The sequence below is a fragment of the Pimephales promelas genome, chromosome 10, assembly GCF_988280905.1.
Source record: "Pimephales promelas chromosome 10, fPimPro1.hap1.1, whole genome shotgun sequence".
Lineage (NCBI taxonomy): Eukaryota > Metazoa > Chordata > Actinopteri > Cypriniformes > Leuciscidae > Pimephales > Pimephales promelas.
This window is the reverse complement of record NC_142778.1, coordinates 22,729,861-22,752,322: the sequence shown is the minus strand read 5'-3', so window position 1 is coordinate 22,752,322 and position 22,462 is coordinate 22,729,861. Positions and strand designations below refer to the sequence as shown.

General features: G+C 37.5%; 1 protein-coding gene across 2 annotated transcripts in view; it reads left to right on the top strand.

Annotated features, from left to right (window-relative positions):
• Positions 1-22,462, top strand: part of frmd4a (FERM domain containing 4A) — a 157,746-nt gene that overhangs the window by 29,739 nt on the left and 105,545 nt on the right. Inside the window, exon 1 of one of the 2 annotated variants that reach the window (XM_039650518.2) lies at positions 5,355-5,474. The exons of the other annotated variant lie outside the window; for it this stretch is intronic. Coding sequence (XP_039506452.2) covers positions 5,442-5,474 — 33 coding nt within the window. The 5' untranslated portion in view covers positions 5,355-5,441. Of the gene's footprint in view, positions 1-5,354; positions 5,475-22,462 lie in introns of those variants that run through there. 2 annotated transcript variants of the gene reach the window in all.

Here is a 22,462-nt window from a genome sequence, read left to right as displayed (position 1 = left end):
TTTACTCGAGCAAGAGAAAAACTGCACAATCAGCTTTGGAATCAAAGAAAAGGAATGCCTGGAAATTTATTTGTAATTAATTCCGTGCATAAACAACAACTTCAGGTTAGATTGAATCATCGGTTTTATAACCTTACTGTTTTGTGAAATCTCTGGGTGCACATTACGGTAGTTATTCAATACAGGTGTTATTGAGCAATTCATAAAACACACAAACACACACAAAAACTGCTGCAAGCACTCGGTTTAAAGGACAAGTTCGGTATTTTACACCGTTTTAAGATCGTTTCTTGTGAAATAGAACGGTTAAGATTAAAATTTGGACAGAATCTGCAGATTCTGTCCAAATTTTAATCTTAACCGTTCTATTTCACCAGAAATGGTCTTAAAAGACCTTTATAAGACCTTTTGAAACAGTAGTATTGTTTTAAAATAACAGTTTTCTGTTTTAATATTTTGTCAAATGTAATATATTCCTGTGCTGTCAAAGCTGTATTTTCAGACAGTCATCAAGTATATGAGAATAACTTGATACAAATGACTGAAGACTGGCAGTGTCATTCTTCAGTGTCAATTTACTCATACTTTATTCTATATATTGTTCCTTCCTATTAAATATAGGGCTGGTAATAAATATTTATAAGCAGAATTTTCTCTTTTTACGCATACTATATGTACAGTTTGTCTGGAGGCTGTGTGTGTGTGTGTGTGTGTTTTGTTTGGGGTGGGATGTACCTTAAGCAGTTTAACACTTCCTTTTAGCACTTGCTCTGTATAAAGATTGATGAGTTTGCCACCCAATGTTGACACCTGCCCAGAATAATAGAATTATGATTTAGCTCAGTAAAGATATCCAGTGGTTCATTCAGTGGAATGACTCAATTTCGTCTATACTATTTATATTCATGATTTCTTTATACATTGCTTTAATCTGGGTCAAGTGTCTTTTACTAGCAGCAAACATCAATTAATTCATGTAACCCCATGAACCTTATGCAAATGTTTGTTATGATTGATGTATGATTTGTGCACGAGTTTGCATATTGCATTTTCTAGTTATTCAAATCTTGTTGGGATCACTGTGTGTCTTTGTGTTGCCAGCTCAAATCAATTTCATATCTCATGCATTGAACTTAAGAAAAGGAATGCACATTATTAGCATGTATGCTAATTCTCCTTTTAACTGCTTTATAAAAAGTGCACAACACATAGTTACAGACATAAAAGCTGCACTGTTCGGTCCTGAGGTCATTATGTCATGTAACAGGTGGTTTAACCAGTGCAGAACCGAGATTATTTTGATCGCTGGAGATCTCATTGATTTCCACGTGGGCTTTTGAAAGGTCATCATGGAGAAAAGCCTCGAAATTGACAGAAAGCATCACATGCCAGTTCCTGGACCACCATATATAGAAAACAAGAGGCTTTTATTGTTTCTTAATACAGTGGAAATCATTGCATGTTGTGAGCTTTTTCAGAGTACCTAGAGGAAGTGGAATTTCGAAGTGTAGATGCAAGGTGGAGAAAGTTGCTATGGTGACCATGATGCGATCTCGAATGACAAGAGTGTTGTGTGCGAATTTATGAGAGAAGGCTGCAAAGAAATAGAAAACTCATTAACGCTTCTTTGACTTTTGAATGAAGTGAAGTGATACACTAAAAGTCCCAAATGTGTAATTGAGAGAGATGTATCTGTCAGCAAAGCTACACACGTTTCTGTTCACGTTTTAATTGATTCTGAGAGAGCAAACTTGTGACAGCGAGGAAATCTCTCAGATATCTGAGAATCGGGGTTGAGACTCCAGGGACAGAAGATGAGAGGAATTGAGTAAGTGTGTGTGTTAGAATGTGAGAATGATTGCATTAATAAGAGACTGAAGCTCTGTGCTAAAACCTAGTGAGCTGACTTACTCACTGATGTAGTGTCTGGAGAAGTGGGTATACTCTTAATTTATGCCCCCAATATTTTTTTAAGCGTCCCAGCAGAGGATGAACGTTCTGTGTTATAAACAGTGACATGTAAGACTAGTCTTGCATTAGTATTAAATATGCAAGTCTATAGCTAGAATAAAATGAATACAATAGAACATATGAAGAGTTCAGATGCAAAAGCCTCTAAGTGCCATTTGAAATTTTCTTCTAGAATGATCATTTTTATGAAGCTTGTATATTTAAGTTCAGTGATTTCACTTAAATGGCAATGATAATTACCTATTAATTGTTATTTAAGTGAAATTACTGAACTTAAATATACAAGTTTGAAAAAAATCATCATTCAAGAAGAAAATTTCAAATGGCATTTAGAGGCTTTTGCATCTGAACTCTTCATATATCACTAGTATTCTTGCATATCATTGCCATACGTGGGGTTTTCTAAATACCCAGGTCCCATAATTAATATTGCTAGGGGGGTTGGGCTCATTGATTGATTTTTTTCCTATCTCGACATGAGCATTTTAAAGTGTTTTGATGGCCAAAAAATAAAAATAAAAATGGACAACAGTAGCTTTAAAAGCATGAAGTTTTTGATCAGATTCTTAAACATGACAATCAGTTCCAATTTCAGCTACTTTTTCTTTCCTAAATTAATCAATGTTTTTGGACTAATCTGCTCATTTAATTAAAGATGCAATTGCTCACTCATAAAGACAATCACTTGTTATACTTTCCACTGGTTTTGATCAAACTGATTATTTCTGTCGGTCATTTAAAACTTCTATCGTAAAACAGCTGTAAAGTAAATTTTACATTCTTGAATCTTATCTTGCACTGTATGATCATTAACTGAAGTGAAGCATCGCATTGGGATTAGCGCTCGGGTTGCTTTGCTTTGGTCTCAAACATTTTGACATTGACGAGCGGGTGTTTGAGTGCTAAAGCAGATCAGATGAGAAGTTATCGTCACGATGGGAGAATCATTCTAGCAACAAATTGGAGTTAATATTAGGGGAATGACCCTGACTGGGTGTTTTTTATTCATGAGATTGGATTAGCAACTAAATGATGCACATCAGAGGGGATTTAGAAGTGGGTATACGCAATGCCGACTGAAAAAGAAGTGGGTATACGCCGTATACCTGCGTATACCCTGCACTACACCACTGGACCTACACTCATCAAAAGGATTATTAGGAACACCATACTAATACTGTGTTTAACCCCCTTTCACCTTCAGAACTGCCTTAATTCTACGTGGCATTGATTCAACAAGGTGCTGAAAGCATTCTTTAGAAATGTTGGCCCATATTTATAGGATTGCATCTTGCAGTTGATGGAGATTTGTGGGATGCACATCCAGGGCATGAAGATCCCGTTCCACCACATCCCAAAGATGATCTATTGGGTTGAGATCTGGTGTCTGTGTGGGCCATTATAGTACAGTGAACTCATTGTCATGTTCAAGAAACCAATTTGAAATGATTCGAGCTTTGTGACATGGTGCATCCTGCTGAAAGTAGCCATCAGAGGATGGGTACATGGTGGCCATAAAGGGATGGACATGGTCAGCAACAATGGTCAGGTAGGCAGTGGCATTTAAACGATTCCCAATTGGCACTAAGGGGCCTAAAGTGTGCCAAGAAAACATCCCCCACACCATTACACCACTATCACCAGCCTGCACAGTGGTAACAAGGCATGATGGATCCATGTTCTCATTCTGTTTACGCCAAATTCGGACTCTACCATCTGAATGTCTCAACAGAAATCGAGACTCATCAGACCAGGCAACATTTGTCCAGTCTTCAACTGTCTAATTTTGGTGAGCTCTTGCAAATTGCCGCTTTTTCCTATTTGTAGTGGAGGTGAGTGGTACCTGGTGGGGTCTTCTGCTGTTGTAGCCCATCCGCCTCAAGGTTGTGCGTGTTGTGGCTTCACAAATGCTTTGCTGCATATCTCGGTTGTAACGAGTGGTTATTTCAGTCAAAGTTGCTCTTCTATCAGCTTGAATCAGTCGGCCCATTCTCCTCAGACCTCTAGCATCAACAAGTAATTTTCGCCCACAGGACTGCTGCATACTGGATGTTTTTCCCTTTTCACACCATTCTTTGTAAACCCTAGAAATGTTTGTGTGTGAAAATCCCAGTAACTGAGCAGATTGTGAAATACCAACGCATTCTCATCCTTTAACGTCATATAGAACGCTATATGACAAAACGGCGCTATACTACGCACATGGCACCCGTTATCGTTAATATAACACGTGCTGTGAGGGCTAAGTTTAGGTGTGGGGTAGGGTGTGCGTGTCATATTCACGCTAAAGGATTTATAACGTCTTGGGTTCGCGTGTTATATTAACGATAAAGGGTGCCATGTGCGTAGTATAGCGCCGTTTTTGCATATAGCGTTCTATATGACGTTAAAGGATGAGAACGGGCTGGAAATACTCAGACCGGCCCGTCTGGCACCCACAACCATGCCACGCTCAAAATTGCTTAAATCACCTTTCGTTGCCATTCTGACATTCAGTTTGGAGTTCAGGAGATTGTCTCGACCAGGACCACACCCATAAATGCATTGAAGCAACTGCCAAGTGATTGGTTGATTAGATAATTGCATTAATGAGAAATTGAACAGGTGTTCCTAATAATCCTTTAGGTGAGTGTATACTGCCCTACATTGCGAGCTGAGTGTATACTGCCCTACATTCTCGTGTGACTGATTTGAAACTCTCTGTGTAGATCCCCCACTGATAGCCCACAAGACTCATGACACAAAACTGATTCCAAGTTTGTTTTGTGCATGTTGCTAAGCTGATAACTCAACATATATCATACAAGTTTAAAAAATACTATTTTCCATTATTTGATGAAGCAAGTTTATTTACATATTACCATCAGCATTTCTTTAACTTTGTCTGCCATCTTGGATACATGTTCATCCCTGAGCATGTAGCCTATGCATTTATATATTTTATAAATAAATACACTTTACATACACTGTACAAAATACATACAAATAATATACATAAAATATAAAATACATTATATATATATATATATATATATATATATATACACACACACACACTATGTGTCTATAATGTCTTTAGATGTATTATTTAGTTATTTCATATAATTAAATATATATGTATTATATTTTATACATATTTTTGTATTTTTCTAATTATTTGTATAGGTAGGCAGCTTACTTGGAACAGTGAAATGTTATCACACAATGTAGCAATCTTTTCTACAAACTCCCACGGTCTATAAACACACACACACACACACACACACATGACATGCACACTGAGGCTTTCCTGCTGGGGTGGGGGGGATGCTCTGACGTTGTGTGTGTGTGTGTGTGTGTGTGTGACCATGAATGTGCGCCTAAAGCGCTGTGCTCATTGCTCGGTGAGAGTGGAGTGGTTTGGATACGTTACCGGAGCGATGATGTCTGAGTGAAAGGATTGTGGGTATTCTGAGGAATGAGCAGAAGACATGGAAGGGCTGCTTTCTCCCATGCGCACTCGGGTAAGTGCTCTGGTTGCCAGGGGATATGGGAAAAATGCTATAGAATGAGAGAGAAGAGAGAGAGTGCCGGTAAAAACGTGGGGTTTTTAATGTCCCCTCTGCCTGGAAACAGCAGTAAGGACAGAAAGCTAGATTTAAAGGTTGTGGTGGCTTCTCTCACATACGTACTAATATTTTTGGTCAAAAAGAGAGCTAGTGTGGTAGTGGATGTGAAATTCAGAGATAAAATTCACAAACAGCAAGCTAAGTCTAGGTTTGTGTGTTTGTTTGTGCACTTGACACTGAATGCAAAAGCAGAGAGAGGATAAAAAAGAGATAGAGAAGGAACACAATGTCAGTCGATCATTGTCCGCAGATGCAGAAGTGTAAAGAGTCACAGTGAATTCATAAAGATTTTCATTTGTGTCCAGTGATCCGTGTTCATAGAAAGAGTCAACCTGTGACATTTCATCACATCATCTCATCTCTCGCTCTCTTTTTTTTAGGGACTCCATCTAGTTCCTCAAATGTATGTGAATATATAAAATGGTTTTCTGAATAGTGTGTGTGCACATACTGGTGTGGCCGGGAGATCCAGCAGTGGTGTGTGTGGGAGTGAGTTTATAGAAATCATAATCATACAGGTGATGCAGCCACACAAGCCTTCCAGATGGCAACGGTGTGACTTCGAACTTTAATGCATTAATAAATATGTTTTTTTTTTTTTTTTTTTGTGTGTGTGTGTGCATGAGCATTGCTTGTGATGTGATTTGAAAAAGGTTAACACTAAAATACAAGCAATAGCATCATTTTTTTTTTTTTATTAAAACATTTTAGTGTCAGATCCATAAGTCTATTTTTCATGTTTTTATTAAAGAATATCTCATTATAAATTACACCCCGTTCTTCCAATTAGCTTCCTGTTATTTAAACCCCGAGTTCCCCTTATTTTTTTGCTCGTTATTGTCGATGTATAAATAATTTAAAATATAATTCTGTATATGTATACATTATACACTCTACATGTGTATGTGCACATAAAATTACTCTGAAATCCTCATTTATTAGAATATAATTGAGGTGCAGTTGATCTGTGATCCGTAGGCCGCTCAGTTCGACACACATGTGATTTGTGCACTCTAAAAAATGCTGGGTTATTTTAACATTTTTAAATGACATTTTTTACCCAATGGCTGGGTTTGTCCATATTTTACCCAAAATTGGGTTAAAACAACCCAGCATTTTTTAGAGTGTGGATTGACTGCTAAGTTTAACCATCATAGATTGAAAATGTATTATTTGGGCTTGTTTTGTCTTGGCAATTTACACATTTAAACGATTTTAACAGAAGAAGAGTCGAAAATTGGGACTCTCGAGTTGTTATCTGTGCACAGCCTGACACACCCTCCGTACACACACACACACAGAGAGAGAGAGAGAGGGCGTTTCACATAATGCTTGAACACTGAATTGGTTCTTACAAATCACACGAAATTAAGTCAAAATACCCATCTCGGCAAGTATTCTCTCAGTTATGTCATGAGTGAACAGTTGAAAAAGCAACTGGATGTTTGTCAGTTTATCTTAAAACATTCTGTCTTAAAGTGACAGCAGCCTAATATTCCTGATGTTGCCTGCATCATTAATGTTAATAAAATAACAAACCTAATGAACCTTCTGTATATATAATTTCTACAGTGAACAAATATTGTTATTTTACATTTCGGCCTAATTATTATTTTTTTTTGTCCCTGAATACTACTGGTAGACTTTGTAACTTTGTTATTTAGTATTAATGCTTATAATTTGTGTATTTGTTCTTTTTCATTATTGACTGTTCACTTGTTTTTAATAATGTTTAAACTTTATCAGTTAGCCGTTTTTGCCGTGGTATTGAAGTACTTCAAGTGAGCTTTAAGTAATAAATGCAAAAAAGCTGTTACATTTAATTTTTTTTTTATTATTATCCGATCCGTGACTCAAAAAATGTAAATGATTAACAGTGAGTTTTGTGATCCGTTCCGTTACACCACTAGAATATACTGCCCTAACTTATTCTCACTCATCATACAGGACAAGTGGGCTGCAGTTAGTTTCTCCTGATGCTCTCCTTGATCAGCTCATGGTGTGTGTGTGTGTGTTTGTGTGTGTGTGTTTACACGAGGCTAACAGATTGCCAGCACAGCAGGATGTTTGTTCTACTTTCTAATATAAACCATTTCAAACTGTGTGGCTTTAGGAGAATTCCATATTAATTAACACACATTCACTTTTGCAAAATGCTATTTATGATACTGTTGTGTGTGTGTGTGTGTGTGTGTGTGTGTGTGTGTGTGTGTGTGTGTGTGTGTGTGTGCGTGTGCGTGTGTGTGTGTGTGTGGATCCACCACTGTATTTTGGTGCTGAGGCAGCAATTGTCAACGAGTCAAGTCTAGCCATGCATGAAAAACAGAGATTGAGAGAAAGGGGGATAAAGAGATGTCAGCAGTCTTGTCTGATATGAGCAGACAGCAGAATACATTATTCCTTAATCTTAGTAAAGATTAGGTTTTAGAAACACTCTTCAGAGTTATTGAAACACACTAATTTTAAAGTATGGTGATAGGTATTCCTGATGTGAAAGTTGTTGCCAAAGCAACATTATGCTGCCTGCCTAATATAGCAACATTATGTTTTTCTTATATAAAGCTTTGCATACAGTATGTAATTGTGGCGAAGACGAGAATAGAATAGAATTTTTTTTGCACACAAGATTTTAGATGGACATATTTCAGGACATATTCTTTCATTACCTATAGGAAATCAAAATATACTGTCCATAGCCTTAAAAAAATCGATTTTTCACCATACTTTTAGATTAAAATGTCACATAAATCAGGCCAGGGATGATTCAGAATTCAGAATACTGCTAAAATGGAAAGTTTGGTGTACATAGGTGCTACATAGGCTGAAATGTTTATACTGGATGATGACAAAAAGCTAATTTTAAGAAAAAGGCCTCTATTAAGAAATAGAATAAAGGCTCAGGCCCCTAGTAATAATAATATATAACATTTCAAGCTTATGAAAACTGATTATTTAATAACATGGCAGTCATATAAGGCATATAACTGCAGTAAATCAATGAATTAACATTGACAGAGCACACCATGTGATGCGTCTGAGCAAATCATGTTTGCAGAAACCAGCAGCAGCCAATGAGATTTTGTCATTAGCTTTAAATCACCATTTGAACATTCAAAATTGGTTACTGGAAATGCCCATATTTGGGTTACATAGCGTTGTGAAGGAGACTTATCAATTTGATGGTGGATCCAGAAAGGTTCAAATGATAATCACCAGTGACAACAGATTGATCCGCTGTAACATGCAAAAGAGTTTTGTTTGGACTTTGGAGTGACTACAGAAAAAAGGAGACCACAAGCAGCCCATGTGAAAACAAGGATACATATCGGAAGAACATTACGTGTAGTCATGCAATGCTTGCTTACGTTGTTAACATTAACAATTTGAGAACAAAGTATAATTTGCACGGTTTTGCCTGATAAGAAAAGCGATTTTTTAGACATTTTTTATGTTGGTCATACTTCCAAAAAGAATAATCTGTGATTCTGAATGCCAGTCTCGACACTGGCGCAGTGACTGCCAGCCTCACACTCTCCTCAAACATTGTGTTCATCCGCCATTAAATGAGGCTAAATGTTTGACTGTTTACATGAATGTACTTTTTTGCGTTCCTTCATTATCTCTCATTGTTCATGTGTGTGAAAGTGTGTTTCTTTGGCTAATGGTATAGATGTAGGCCAGTGGATCAAATACGAGAAAAAAATCCTCATATGGATTGCTGTGTGCTGTCCTACACACACACACACACACACACACACACACATGTCCATAAGCTCTAACTGATGTGGAGTATAGACAAGGTGATTTCTATCAGTTCCATTCGACTCAGAGTAGATCAATGAGCAGATGTTATCTTGGATTACATGTCAGAAGCTATTGAAGGGAGCCGAGGGAGTTTGATGTGTCTGTGCGTGTAATTAGACTTGCTTTAGTTGAGGGATGGTTGTTAAAGATGTGCACAGACTCTGAATTTTTTTTTTCTTTGTAGACTGGATTGTATTTTTCTATTAATAAATTCAGATGGAGTAAAACCAACCTGATAAAGAGTTCTCACAAAAATGCTAATGCTGTTATAATTTTTCACTGTCATATCTTTCTAAAGCTTTGTGTGACTACACTTTTATGTGTAAGAACGTCCCAGAAGCCCTTTTCCATTCCACAAGTGAATGATGATCTTCTGTCAAGCAAGATTTATAATGAATAATGACTTAAATCTCTGTTCCCAGCACAAAGCTATCATAATATTTCAGAAGACTACGGACACATTTTTGATCGGACTGCACAATTTGGGGAAACATTTAATTTTTCTGCTTTAAAAATGTTTTTTTGTGATTGTGATTTCATAAAATGCAATTTATTGCTTAGTGTATTTTGTTATTTTCACAGTTTGGCCAAAATGTGTGGTTATATATCAATATGAATAAATAATAATAATGGTTAATGGTCATTATTATTACTAAATAAAATATAAAAAACAAGAAATAATATTAGAATACTGTAGACATAATATTTAATAAAATATAATAATAATAATAATAATATTAAATTAATGTTGCTTACAATTATTACTAAATAAAATATAAGCAAATAAGAAATATCACTATTATGATATTTCACTGTAAAATAAAAATCTAGTATTTAATAATAATAATAATAATAATAATAATAATTCATTTTACAGTAAAACTGTATACAATTACATATATTCATGGCTTTCTTAAAGGGATACTTCAGGATTTAGCATTAAGTTTTGTATTTGTAGAAAACCTATAGTATTTTCGAATTACCATGTTTTCGACCCTAATGTCCCCCTGAGATGAGAGATTTATGTATTTTTTGTCTGGAAAGAAAATCCTCCAATGACGCAAAAATCGTCATTTTGCATCATCGGATGATTTTTTGGTCAGAGGCTAAAGACTACAGTCAGTCTGACGGCTGTCCCGCATGTTTTCAACCCGCCCATTGAGGGTGGGATCTCACTCACAGAATGTACACAATATTGTCAGCCATCTTTTTTTGGAAGCTAAGCTACAGTAGCAGGCTCTTGTTCTGCGGATAAAGCTGAGTAGTAGGGAATACCATCCTCTTTTTCCCGGACATGTCCGGCCGTTGATGTCGGGGATTCAGCTTTTGCTTTTTGCAGTCGGCATTCGTTGTATACATGCACAACTTTTTTTTTCAATCTAACTGAATTCATTCTGATTGGTGAATCTGAACGTAGTGAACGCTAAACAAGTGATCGGTAGATGTGCGTTTTAACATTGCTAAGAAAATTCCCGCTCCTCAGTGAGAGATACGAGACCAGTGCGTCTCACAGGTGTCGCTCATCGGTTATCACGCCACCGGCCTCGCGCCGTTCTCCCACCCTAGCCTCCTCCTGCTCGCCACAGTAAACATAATGAATGGCGACTATAGAGCGCAAAAGCCGAATCCCGGACATTTTTGGCGATCTTGAAACACATTTCCAGTCAGACTCATCATGTAGACTCACTAGTAGCCTAGACTTGTTGTTTAACTACTGCGCTCTGTTACCGTTAGGCGTGGCCTCCTAGGGCACTGAAGCAAGTGCATTTTGGGAGTTGTTGTCTTTCATCCAATTAAGCCAAAAATACATCTAGAAAGCTCCAAATTCAAAAATAATTTCACATTTCTTCTACATAAATGACCCATTTTAAATAAACATTCATCTTTCCAGAGGTGTTGTATCCCTTTAATTTCTTCATTTTCAACCTTTAAACCATCACTTGAACGAAGGCCTTAACTTTTCTTTTGTTAAAAAACAGTAACCAAGTAAGTGATGACAATTCAAATTTTTGTCTGAACAATCCCTTTAATGTTTTGTCAACTAAAACACACAGAATAGTACAGGCACTCCAGACATTATAGGGTTTTAAGATTTTTGTGGTTTTACTATTGGGCTATGTGTGATTTTTGGTCTGGCACATATCAAGTGTGTGTGTTTGTGGCTTCATTAGTCTCTGTGGTAAGCAGCATTACAGCTGTCCATGCTAATATTAACAGATGGACCCATTAAGACGGATACCCCCAAAGCAAAAACCAGAGAGAGAGGGGGTTTGGCCCAAAGAAACTCCAGTCTACCTACCCCACTTACAGTCTCTATCTGGATCCCCTTGTCGTTTCCTTCCCATCTCTGTTAATTAACAGGGAAACAGCTGGTATGATTTTCCAGGTCAAAGAGGAGAGCAGTGGGCAAAACCTGTACATGAGTTAGGAAACAGCTGATTGAATTACTCAACCAAATAACAAAAACTTCCCCCATCTCTCTCTGTCGGCTCTCCTGTAAAAGAGCAAACTATTGTAGCGTAACAGGCAGGTGGTGTCCATGTTGAAAGCAGGGTTGCCCACTCCATCTCCCAGCTGTCATTGCTGCAGTAATGAATCTGTGATCTGACTGGCCATAGTGATCAGGGTCAGGGAGCTGCTAGTTTACAGACAGTTCATGAGGAAGTGATTATATGGGTGAAGTGCTGGGAGAAAACTGGGCCAGTTGTGCTGATTGAGCAATTATTGCTTGATTTCATTCAGGGTTTATTTGGGTTACATGAACTTGCAATGCTCTCATGTTGGCTTCATTGCAACAATATTCTGAATTGGCTCAGTTAAATGAAAATTATTTGTTTGCTTGGATAATTTATTTCTAATGCAATGACTTGTTTCTAATACTATGAAATATTTTGCACAGTTTAAATTCACCTATTTAAGTCAAGGCAAGTCACCTTTATTTATAGTATAGCGCTTTTTACAATACAAATTGTTTCAAAGCAGCTTTACAGTGATAAGGGAAATAATGCAACTAAGTTTGTTTCTGCTGTACAGCAGATCTAGAAGAAAATAGCACCACAGTCCAGCTTAAGTAAGTTATGTAGTTAAGTGATGGTTAATTTTTGCTGTAAAAAAGTTATTAATTTAGTTCATTTACATAGCCGCTCTGGAGAAATCAGTGATGTAATCTTCCAGCTCAGTTCAGTTCTCATATAATATTGTTGAATATTAAGTGTCCCCAACAAAGCAACCCAAAAGCCAAGGCGACTTTCAGTGCATACATTTTTTTTCTTCAAAATATATTCTCATACTTTTTTTAAATATTATCAAAAACTGCATGCAAACTTCATACCCTCACTTGACATGTTCTCATTTATTGCATAGTTTAGTATCGCTTATACATTTCTCATTCATTACATTGTCAGTGCCATAAGTATTCAAACAGCAGGCACAATATATATTCTTAATCCTGACATATTTTTATGCTTTAACTTTACAAACAGTAACATTAAATATCTTATTGCATTAGTATTGCATGCAAACATCATACCTTCACCCTTCACATGTTCCTTTATTTATTTATACAATTTAATTTCTTTTGTGATTAAATTGTATTTGCCACTGCAATCATAAAAATCTAACTACAGTATGCACTACCAACAGTCACCTGAGCTAAACAGTTCACATCACTGCAAAACTCACTCCAACCAACACAACTCTTAACACATGGCTCAAAACAGGTTCAGTGCAGCCAAACACTCTGTACATCCCTCACTGAGATAACACACAGTCACTCAGAACACACTGAGACTAAAAACACTAGCATCAAACACCAGTTTGAACAATTTCAGGGACTTCATACAAAGTAATATTTTCTTCAAACAAAAGAGTGGCATTCTTTCACATGATTTATTTAAATGTTTAGAACATTGCAGTGTGTTAGCATTTAAACAAAGTGCTGTAAATCCACAGTGTTGTGCAGATTGTGGTGAAAGTCATGGGATAAGTCTGTAGAGTTTTGAAAACTGTGTTCAAGCAATGAAACGAGTTTGGTCCACTCCAGATGAACTTCTCCTGTGCAGACTGTAGTTAGAGTTTTGCACATGTACTGTAGCTCCAGTTGTGCTCACGATTTAGCAATCGAAAAAAAAAAAAAACTGCAATAAAAAATCCTGTGGGTTTCTTGTATTGTTTGAAGGAGGTCCAATTTTAATATATTAATTAACAGTAATAGCATGCATGTAGTATGGCATTGCTATTGTACGAAATGGTGGGATTTTGGCAGAAATATAAATTTGTCCTACAAGTACGTTGGAATATTGTGTTATTCAGTCTGTTTTAAGTCTCTGCTGTAGACTGAGACAGTGAAGCTGTGTATGTGTGTTTGAGACGGAGAGAGGAGAGAGGCTGCTTCAGCAGTGTGTGTGTGGACTGAGGACGAGAGGAGAGACGCACAGAGGCCGTGACCCCTCTGCCTGTCCCTCCCTGTAGAAAAGCCTTTGTCCTCATGCTAATGAGTCTCACGGTCATTCATAAATTATCAAACTACCCCCTTCATTTTTTTCTATCCCTTTTCCCTTTCTTTTTCTCTTTCACTTCCTTAAAGGGATACACTGTAAAACAAATATTTTCAAGATTTGTTATCACAACATATTTTCTTTTGTCAAATCAACTTTATAATAATTTATTTAGTTGAGATAACTTATTATTTTGAGTTTCTGATGGTTAAATTAATCTACTTCATTGTATTAACTCACTTTTTCCAGTTCAATCAACTTAAAATTTTAAGGCAACCCAGGTTACTTACTTTTTTAAGTTAAACCAACAAAAAATGTTTTACAGTGTAGTAATCACAACATTTTTTCTTTTGTCAAATCAACTTAAATAATTTATTTAGTTCAGATAACATATAATTTTGAGTTTCTGATGGTTAAATTAATCTCCTTCATTGTATTAACTCACTTTTTCCAGTTCAATGAACTTAAAATTTTAAGGCAACAGGTTACTTACTTTTTTAAGTTAAACCATCAATATTTTTTACAGTGTAGTTCAAGAGTTCAAAAGATTTCGCATGAGTGAGAATTGAACAAGAAGGTGTCGAAGAAGATCGCAATTCTCGCGCATGCATCGTGGAAATCTCTTGAACTCTCTTCTCAGGCCTACAAGGAAGAAAAGGAATAGTCGAATAAAGTTGTTATTTTTGTTTGTTTTTCCGCACAAAAAGTATTCTCGTCGCTTGATAAACTTATAGTTGAGCCACTGTAGTCACATGGAATTGTGTTCCGAATATGAACGAAGGTCTTGGGTTGGTACTGCATGGGGGTGAGTAATTAATGGCTTAATTTTCATTTTTGGGTGAACTAACCCTTTAAGCCCCGTTCACACTACAAGCGACAAAGTGTCACGATACCATTCATTTCAATGGGGAGCGGGCGATTTCCTGCAACATGCGCAACAGCGACCGGTGGGGCGTTGTCTGGTGACGTGCCAATATTGAGATCTGTTTAACTTTATGCAAATGAAGAGCGACTTTCAGGAGCACCAACCAATTGGAGTGAAGTCAGTGGAGCATGTCACTCTTCAGTGCTGAATCTGACAAAGGCAAGTTGAACGAAAAGCTCATAGCAGTCAGAAACTGTCCTATAATTTATGATATATCGCTGTGTACATACAGTGGTGTTCACTGTACTGACTCCGTGACTGAATGGTTTTAGGAACTCAGACCGGTATTTGCCCGTTTGCTGCAGTTAAATAGAATAAATAGATGGCAAAGAACACTCACTGTTTCTCGTTCATCTTTAATAGTATGCATTTTATATACTGATTCCATTTATATTTAGATTTTTCCTTCCAAAATGTTTGTTTGTAGCGGCAAGAAAACGTATTTGTTGTTTAACATAGAATAACATCTGTGAATGTCACTCACAAACATTACTAGGCAACCAGTAGTGGAAACGCCACTGGCGACCTGCAGCGACAAAGTCGTTTGTAGTGTGAATGGGGCTTTACCCTTTTTCCTCTTTCTTTTTTCCTTCAACTTAACTTTAATTTTGCGGTTTCCTTTTATTTGTGCTGCATCCGAATTGTATACGAAAAACACTATTCCAAAAAGTAGTACTGTATGACCTAATACATATTCGAAAGCTGAAAAATGCTGCCTTTGAACTGCGCGAAATAAGGAGGAAAAAAAAACTGCCATTGCGATATTTTGTTTTGCGATATACTATATTCCAATATGATCACCAGATGGATAGCTCTATTTGGAAGGAATTAATCATTCTAGAATGATTGGTGTGGTTTTGTTAGGGAGTGAATCTGCTTTGAAAATAATAAACAAATTACAAGCATAGATCAATACAGTAGAACAAATACACAACTGAAATGAACTGCTTTATAGCCTAAGGCCGTGTGTCCACCAAAGCGTTTTTCCACGCGCCTTGTTTTCATTTTTTTTCAATGGGAGCGCCGCGGTTTTTAAACGTCATGAGCGTACCGAGGCGCTGAGCGTTTTTTTCACGCTGAAGCGCCGAGCGCCCAGCATTTTTACTGGTCGCTGGGAGTTGAAAAATGTTCGACTTTCGATAAAACGCTTTGATTTCGATTTCGCTCATCACTGTCACTTTTTACCCAGCCGTCCAATCACAGTGGAGGAGGGGCGGGACTAATACCACACCGACCAACTGTCATGACATTCAAACTGCTGCGGATATTCTGTATCATAGCAACGAAACGTCTCAACGGAAAAAACGCTGCGCTGCCAAAACGCTCTCAAGCGCCCAAAGCACGGCGTCTTTAGCAGAGCGTCTAGGGTTTTCAGCTGGATAAAAACGCTTTGGTGGACACACGGCTTAAGTCTGTCCAAAATCAGTTTCGTTGGGGGCCTTCGTGCGCAAATGCTGCTTGTAAAGTCATTGCCTTATAGGGCAGTGCATTCAACAAGTCAGCTAACTAAGCTTTCAGACGTTGCCATAGTATTTGAAAACAGTAGGCAAAAAGTCCTTGGATAACCATACGTCTTCCGCTGGGATTCTGAAGTGCTCATTTGATGGACACTTTACTATCCCATGAGGCCACTGGAGAAGATTAATGAATGGAAGTGACGCATCCCTTCCCCTTTGCAGTGTTATTGCATGAATTATCTAAATAATGAGCAGGCACACATTCGGACAGTCCAGAGAGCTGCTGGGGTCCTGATTTATTCATTGAATTAGAGCAATTTACCCCAAATGTTCATGGTACCTTTCAAATCTCAAGAGAGGAGACGGCCAGTGGGAGTTCAGAGAGCACACTCAGCATTGTGTGTGTGTGTGTGTGTGTGTGTGTGTGTAGGAGCTGGCTGTGCAGTTACAGGCTGGCGGCTCTTTGCTCTGTTCCATTAGGACTCTTGTGATGTTCCTCATCAGCGGCAGTCAGACCAACAGCACTTTACCAATCTCTCGCACTGTAGCCCTGCTTCGGCAGTTGTCATAGAAACAGCAGGAAGGCTGATGGGTTGCCATCATCATTTGATCTGCAGTTTCACACAGCAGGGTGATGATTTAAGTGTCCTGTCGCAGTGGATGCCACTCATGTAATCATACATTCTACACGGTACATGTGTGTGTCATCTCCATGACATCATCATCATCATCATCATCATCTCTTGAAGTTGTAATTCATGTTGTTCCTCTTTGAATATTCTATGTGGATATTTTAGCACCGCAGGGAATGTGTGCCACCATGAGAAATGCCCATTGGAGGAAATTTTTCATCATTCAAACTGCTTATCGGCACACACACACACACACTGCTTATTTCTATAAAGTCTTCCCTGTGCCTTGATTAGAGCTGCTGAATTTGGGCAGAGTCAGGCCCTCGGTAATACCGCTCATTTATCATCAAGAAAGCTCACGGTGTCTCACACACACATGCAGCATGCAGTCATCCACTCACACTTGCCCTCTTCTGCATACTCTAATGTGTCTTCATCTTGCTGATCAGTGTGAAGTGCTTTAAATAGAAGGGCTGAGGGTCTTCAGAGGGTCTACACAGTGAGGGACAGGCAGGTTAGCACTGGGAACTGGTGGTTTGATGATGTCACCATCTCTCTGACATCAAATGGGCACTAGAGCCAGACCGATATATCGGCCGGCCGATATTATCGGGCGATATTAGGCATTTTTTCCAAAATATCGGTATCGGCAGTTATAATGGCCGATAAATGAATATTTAAAAAATAAAATAAAAATGGATGAAACACGCTTCAATCATCTCTCTTTGGCCTGGTATATTAAAAATGTATGTTTTACAACTTGCAGTATGATGTTATCTATTGCTAAATTATGGCTCATCATATAGACTAGCTAACCACAAAGCTAGCTAATGCCACTATCATCAGTGGAAGACCGCTAACGTTAACATTAATGAGCTTGGAAACCACAATGAACTTTTTCTGCCTAAATAAAGTAATGATTACTGTATTTATAACTAGCATATCTCTAGTTACAATCCCTGCATTGTAAAATGAAGTTATACTTGCGAGGAGTGAACATTTAGACATAGGGAAAAAGTAGCAATTGTATCTTGTGCAGAGAAGTTAGCTTTTCTTTTACGTGTGTGAAATCCAACAATATTTAATAAAAAAAAAATTTCGGCCGATATATCGGAATATCGGATTTTAAAACCCAAAAATATTTGTATTGGTATCGGCCTTCAAAATCCTTTATTGGTCGGGCTCTAATGGGCACTATGTCTAGCTCACTTTCTGCTTTGTGCTGTATTGCATTTGTAACTAGGGGTGTAACGGTACCCTCATGGCACGATTCAATATATAATTGTGATACTCCAAGACATATGGTAAAAGGTTAAGAAAAATGTACTGTTAATTAGAATGCTAAATTTGGTATTACAATGGGGTTGTAAATGAATAGGCTTGGACTTGGTGCTGGTAACCCAATGCACTTGGTGAAGCTGAAAATACAGATTTGTTTTAGATGAAAATGTTTGAACTCTGTCACTGGCTAGATATATTTAACATAAGACATTTGGCATGATCAGGACCCACAAATATTCCCCCATTTCATTATTATACATTATATTCAACATTATAGTAATTTAATGTCATACTGACACTAAAACTCTGTAAACTTCAACTTCACAGAAATTTTCATTTTGGGTAAACTATACACAATACAGATTGGCACTATCTATGATGCATATTGTTGCATTTTTGTATTGCAATATATTGTGACATGACCCCTATTTGTAACAAAAATGACTTGATCTTGCATTGTTTAAACATGAACACTGCCACAATGCTTGGAATCTGTGTGTGGTTGCAGGGTGTGTTGTGGGTGTTCTCAGTGTTTTTTTAGGGATGCACGCAACATCTGTACTATATTAGTTATTGACTGTTTTTTATTTTATTTTCTGCATTGATTATTTTTAATGGCATTTTTTTTACGTGCATGTTCAGTTCCCATATTTTTACATTTTGCCGTTATGTGATGCTCGCTTAAAGTTAATCTTTAAAAATACTAATAATTTAAATCAATATCAAATTAAATGTTGAAATGTTTACCCATTTTATTACAATATTGCAATGTTGTGATGAATCCTACATTTATTTGGAGCATTTAAAATGATTTTATTTTTAAAATTTTAATTTAATTTATATTTAAAAAATCATGTATTGGAAATATTATGAAAATAGTTATCAGATCATCTGATTTATTATCAGTATTATCAGTGCTTACCAGGTTTTTAATGTGTTGAAATGTGGTTGCTAGGGTGTTCATAGTGTTAGCTATTTGGTTACAACCTGTCAAAAAAGCAAAATCATGTTCTTGTCTCTAACAGTGCACACCTCTCTTCAAGCTGTGCGATTTGAGGTATCATTGAAGTCTGTAGCAGAAGAATGCAATGTGAATCGTACTGAATGTATAAGGGAGTATGACTCCCGTAAACGTAGCTGTTTTTCAATTCAAACCCTGTAAACTTTCCATCTCTTATAGTTTAGACTAGAGAAACAAATGTTCCAATACATTGCAGTAATATGACTATAATGTGCTTTGAAATGACTAGTGACAGAATGTTGTCATGTTGCTTCCCTGTTAATGTGTATTTAATAGTGCATTTTCATTTAAATTCATAAATCAAAAGGATCTTTTTCTCTTTTCCTGTGTTTGCATGAGTAACGTGATTTTCATATTATCACTGCATGTCTGTTAGCGTTCCAAATTAATTGTGTTCTACTTGACTGGAGAGATGAGTAATTTACACATTTACCAATAGGACAGATAAACATCCTACCTCTCGCAAATGTTTGTGTGTGTACATATTAAATACTGAGACACGCATAACACAATTTCGCCCTTTTAGTGTGAATATGACCCTATAAATGTTTCAATTTAAAATCTTGTTTGGGGGTGAATATTTGCTCTTGGTGAGAATAGGCCTTTAACCCAATCATCAATCCTTGTCTTCGATCTAATTATCATTACCTCTAAATCTAATTTTCAAATTTGAATATCTCTCTAGAGTCACTAATGGTCTTCTTAGTGTCTAAATATAATCCACTGACATTTACTTGTATAGTTTTAATAAATAAATGCACTGACAGACACAAATTTACTTGACTTAACTGATCTCACTCAAATGCTAAATGTAGTATGCCTTCCTTGTGTGCGTGTGCATTTGCGAGTGTGTGTGTGTGTGTTATATCAACTGTTTCCTTATCTGCAGTAGGCAAGGAGGGTCTTAATGGCTCAGAGGCCATGATAATGAATAAAAGAAGACAGTCAAGACCTTCTTTTCTTTCTCTCTGGCCCTAAATGTCTCTTACTATTTTTGTGTCAAATACATAGCATGTATACATTTAATTTGCCCATTTTTTCCTAAATGAGAACTGAAAATATGAGTGCCACAATGCTTGTGTGATTTGGATGGTTGCCAGGGCATTGCTAGGTGGTAACTAAGGTGTTTTGAGTGGTTGCTAAGGTGTTCTGAGTGTTGTTGTTACAGTAGATGATTGCTAAGCAGTTGCTAAAACATTTCTAGGTGGTTGCTAAGGTGTTCTGAGTGTCGTTACAGTAGGTGATTGCTAAGGAGTTGCTAAGACATTTCTAGGTGGTTGCTAAGGTGTTCTGAGTCGTCGCTAGGGCATTGATGGATGCTATAGTAGGTTATGTCTAAGGTGTTCTGAGTTGTTCCTAGGTGGTTGCTAAAGTGTTCTTAAATGTTGCAACAGTAATGATTTTTTATGTGTTCTGAGCAGTTGCTAAGGCGTTTCTAGGTGGTTGCTAAGGTGTTTCTAGGTGGTTGCTAAGGTGTTCTGAGTCGTTGCTACTACTAGGTCATTGATGGATGCTATAGTAGGTTATGTCTAAGGTGTTCTGAGTTGTTGCTTGGTGGTTGCTAAGGTGTTCTTAAATTTTGCAACAGTAATGATTTTTTATGTGTTCTGAGCAGTTGCTAAGGCGTTTCTAGGTGGTTGCTAAGGTGTTCTGAGTTGTTGCTAGGGCATTGATGGATGCTATAGTAGGTTATGTCTAAGGTGATCTGAGTGGTTGCTACAGTATGTGGTTGCTAAGGTGTTCTAAGTGGTTGTTACTGTAGGTCTTTGCAAGGGGATTGACAAGGTGTTCTGAGTGGTTGCTATGTGGTTGCTAAGGTGTTCTGAGTGGTTGTTAGGTGTTTGCTAGGGGGTTGACAAGGTGTTCTGAGTTGTTCAGTGTTTGCTAAGGTACTCTGAATGGTTGTTAGGTCATTGCTAGGGGTTTGATGAGGTGTTCTGAGAGGTCGTTCAGTGGTTGCAATGGTGCTCTGAGTGGTTGCCAGGGCATTTCTTGGATGCTTAAGTAAGTTAAAAAAGTAGTAGTGCACTTTTCTTTAGTCAAGCCACTTTGTTTGAGGTATCAAAACCCCCGGAATGCGATTGCAAGCAGGAATCGCTCCTATCTTTAGGGTCCCACTTTGACTAACTTGCACTTAGTGTCGCCCCATGCTTGGGACGACCCTGAATAATAGTAGCTTAATATTATCCTATGCAGGCCAGGAACCTCTTATTGTATCCTCCAATGAGCCCAGCTCCTGTCCTCCATGTAAAATGTTGTTTCTGGCTCCCAGGCATCTTCTGGAGAAAACTCAGATAGAACCTACAGAACTGGGTCAGCCTGGCCAGTGTAGCTTTCACATCTGGATCTATGCTTTTGTCCTCCTGTATTAACACAACAGACGGGTCCGTATGAGAAGCTTGAGACATTCCTCTAATTCAGTTTAATGAGACTGACCCACATTCAGGCTCTCAGAATACCTCCAAAAAGCTTTAGCCTTAATGAGTAATCAAGTGCATCTCTTGTTGTTTGCCCCTGTGTATGTGCCCCGTTTCCCTCCGAGCATTTCCACTTAGTTCTTCATGAATTCATCTGACTATTTTAAGGACCAAAAGAAGAGCAAAGCAACACTGACACACACTCACACAATTTTCTGGTGCTTCCTTTGCTCTGTTTAACAGGACTTCAGAAGTCCAGATACGAGTCCGCCGTGAGGGCCACTTATCTTCTACACTGACCTATTTCTTATAAAAGAGATATCGGCCAGTCTATTTCAACATCATTATGAAGATCTGAAAATATATTTGAAAATCAAATTAGAATCAGATCAGATCAGACCCTCCAAAATCAAAATCAGAATGTCTTTTGGCTGTGATAATGTTGTTTCCCCAGTAGACCTTGCCAAGGAAATTAAATGTGTGTTGTTGCTTTTATTAGCAATCGGATGTGCAGTTTCTGCCTGGTAGATGAGACAATTGCCCCCCAAAAAAGATGCATTAAATTTATAAAGATATTGATAGTGTTATTAATGTAAACCCTATTGCTCAAAATAATTAATTGGGTTGAGTTGGGTCAACTTTAATTAAACAAATTAGTTCAATCAAATTAACTATTATGAACTTGTTTCTTTTAATTTAGACACATTAAATGTGTGAATTAGCTTACACATAATGTGTAAGGATCACCATAATGGTGATAAGTGGAGCATGAGCTTAGTTTGAGAACAGATAAATGTTAAATGTTCTAAATTGCCGTACTCATTCAACAACTGCTATGCTATGCTAATGC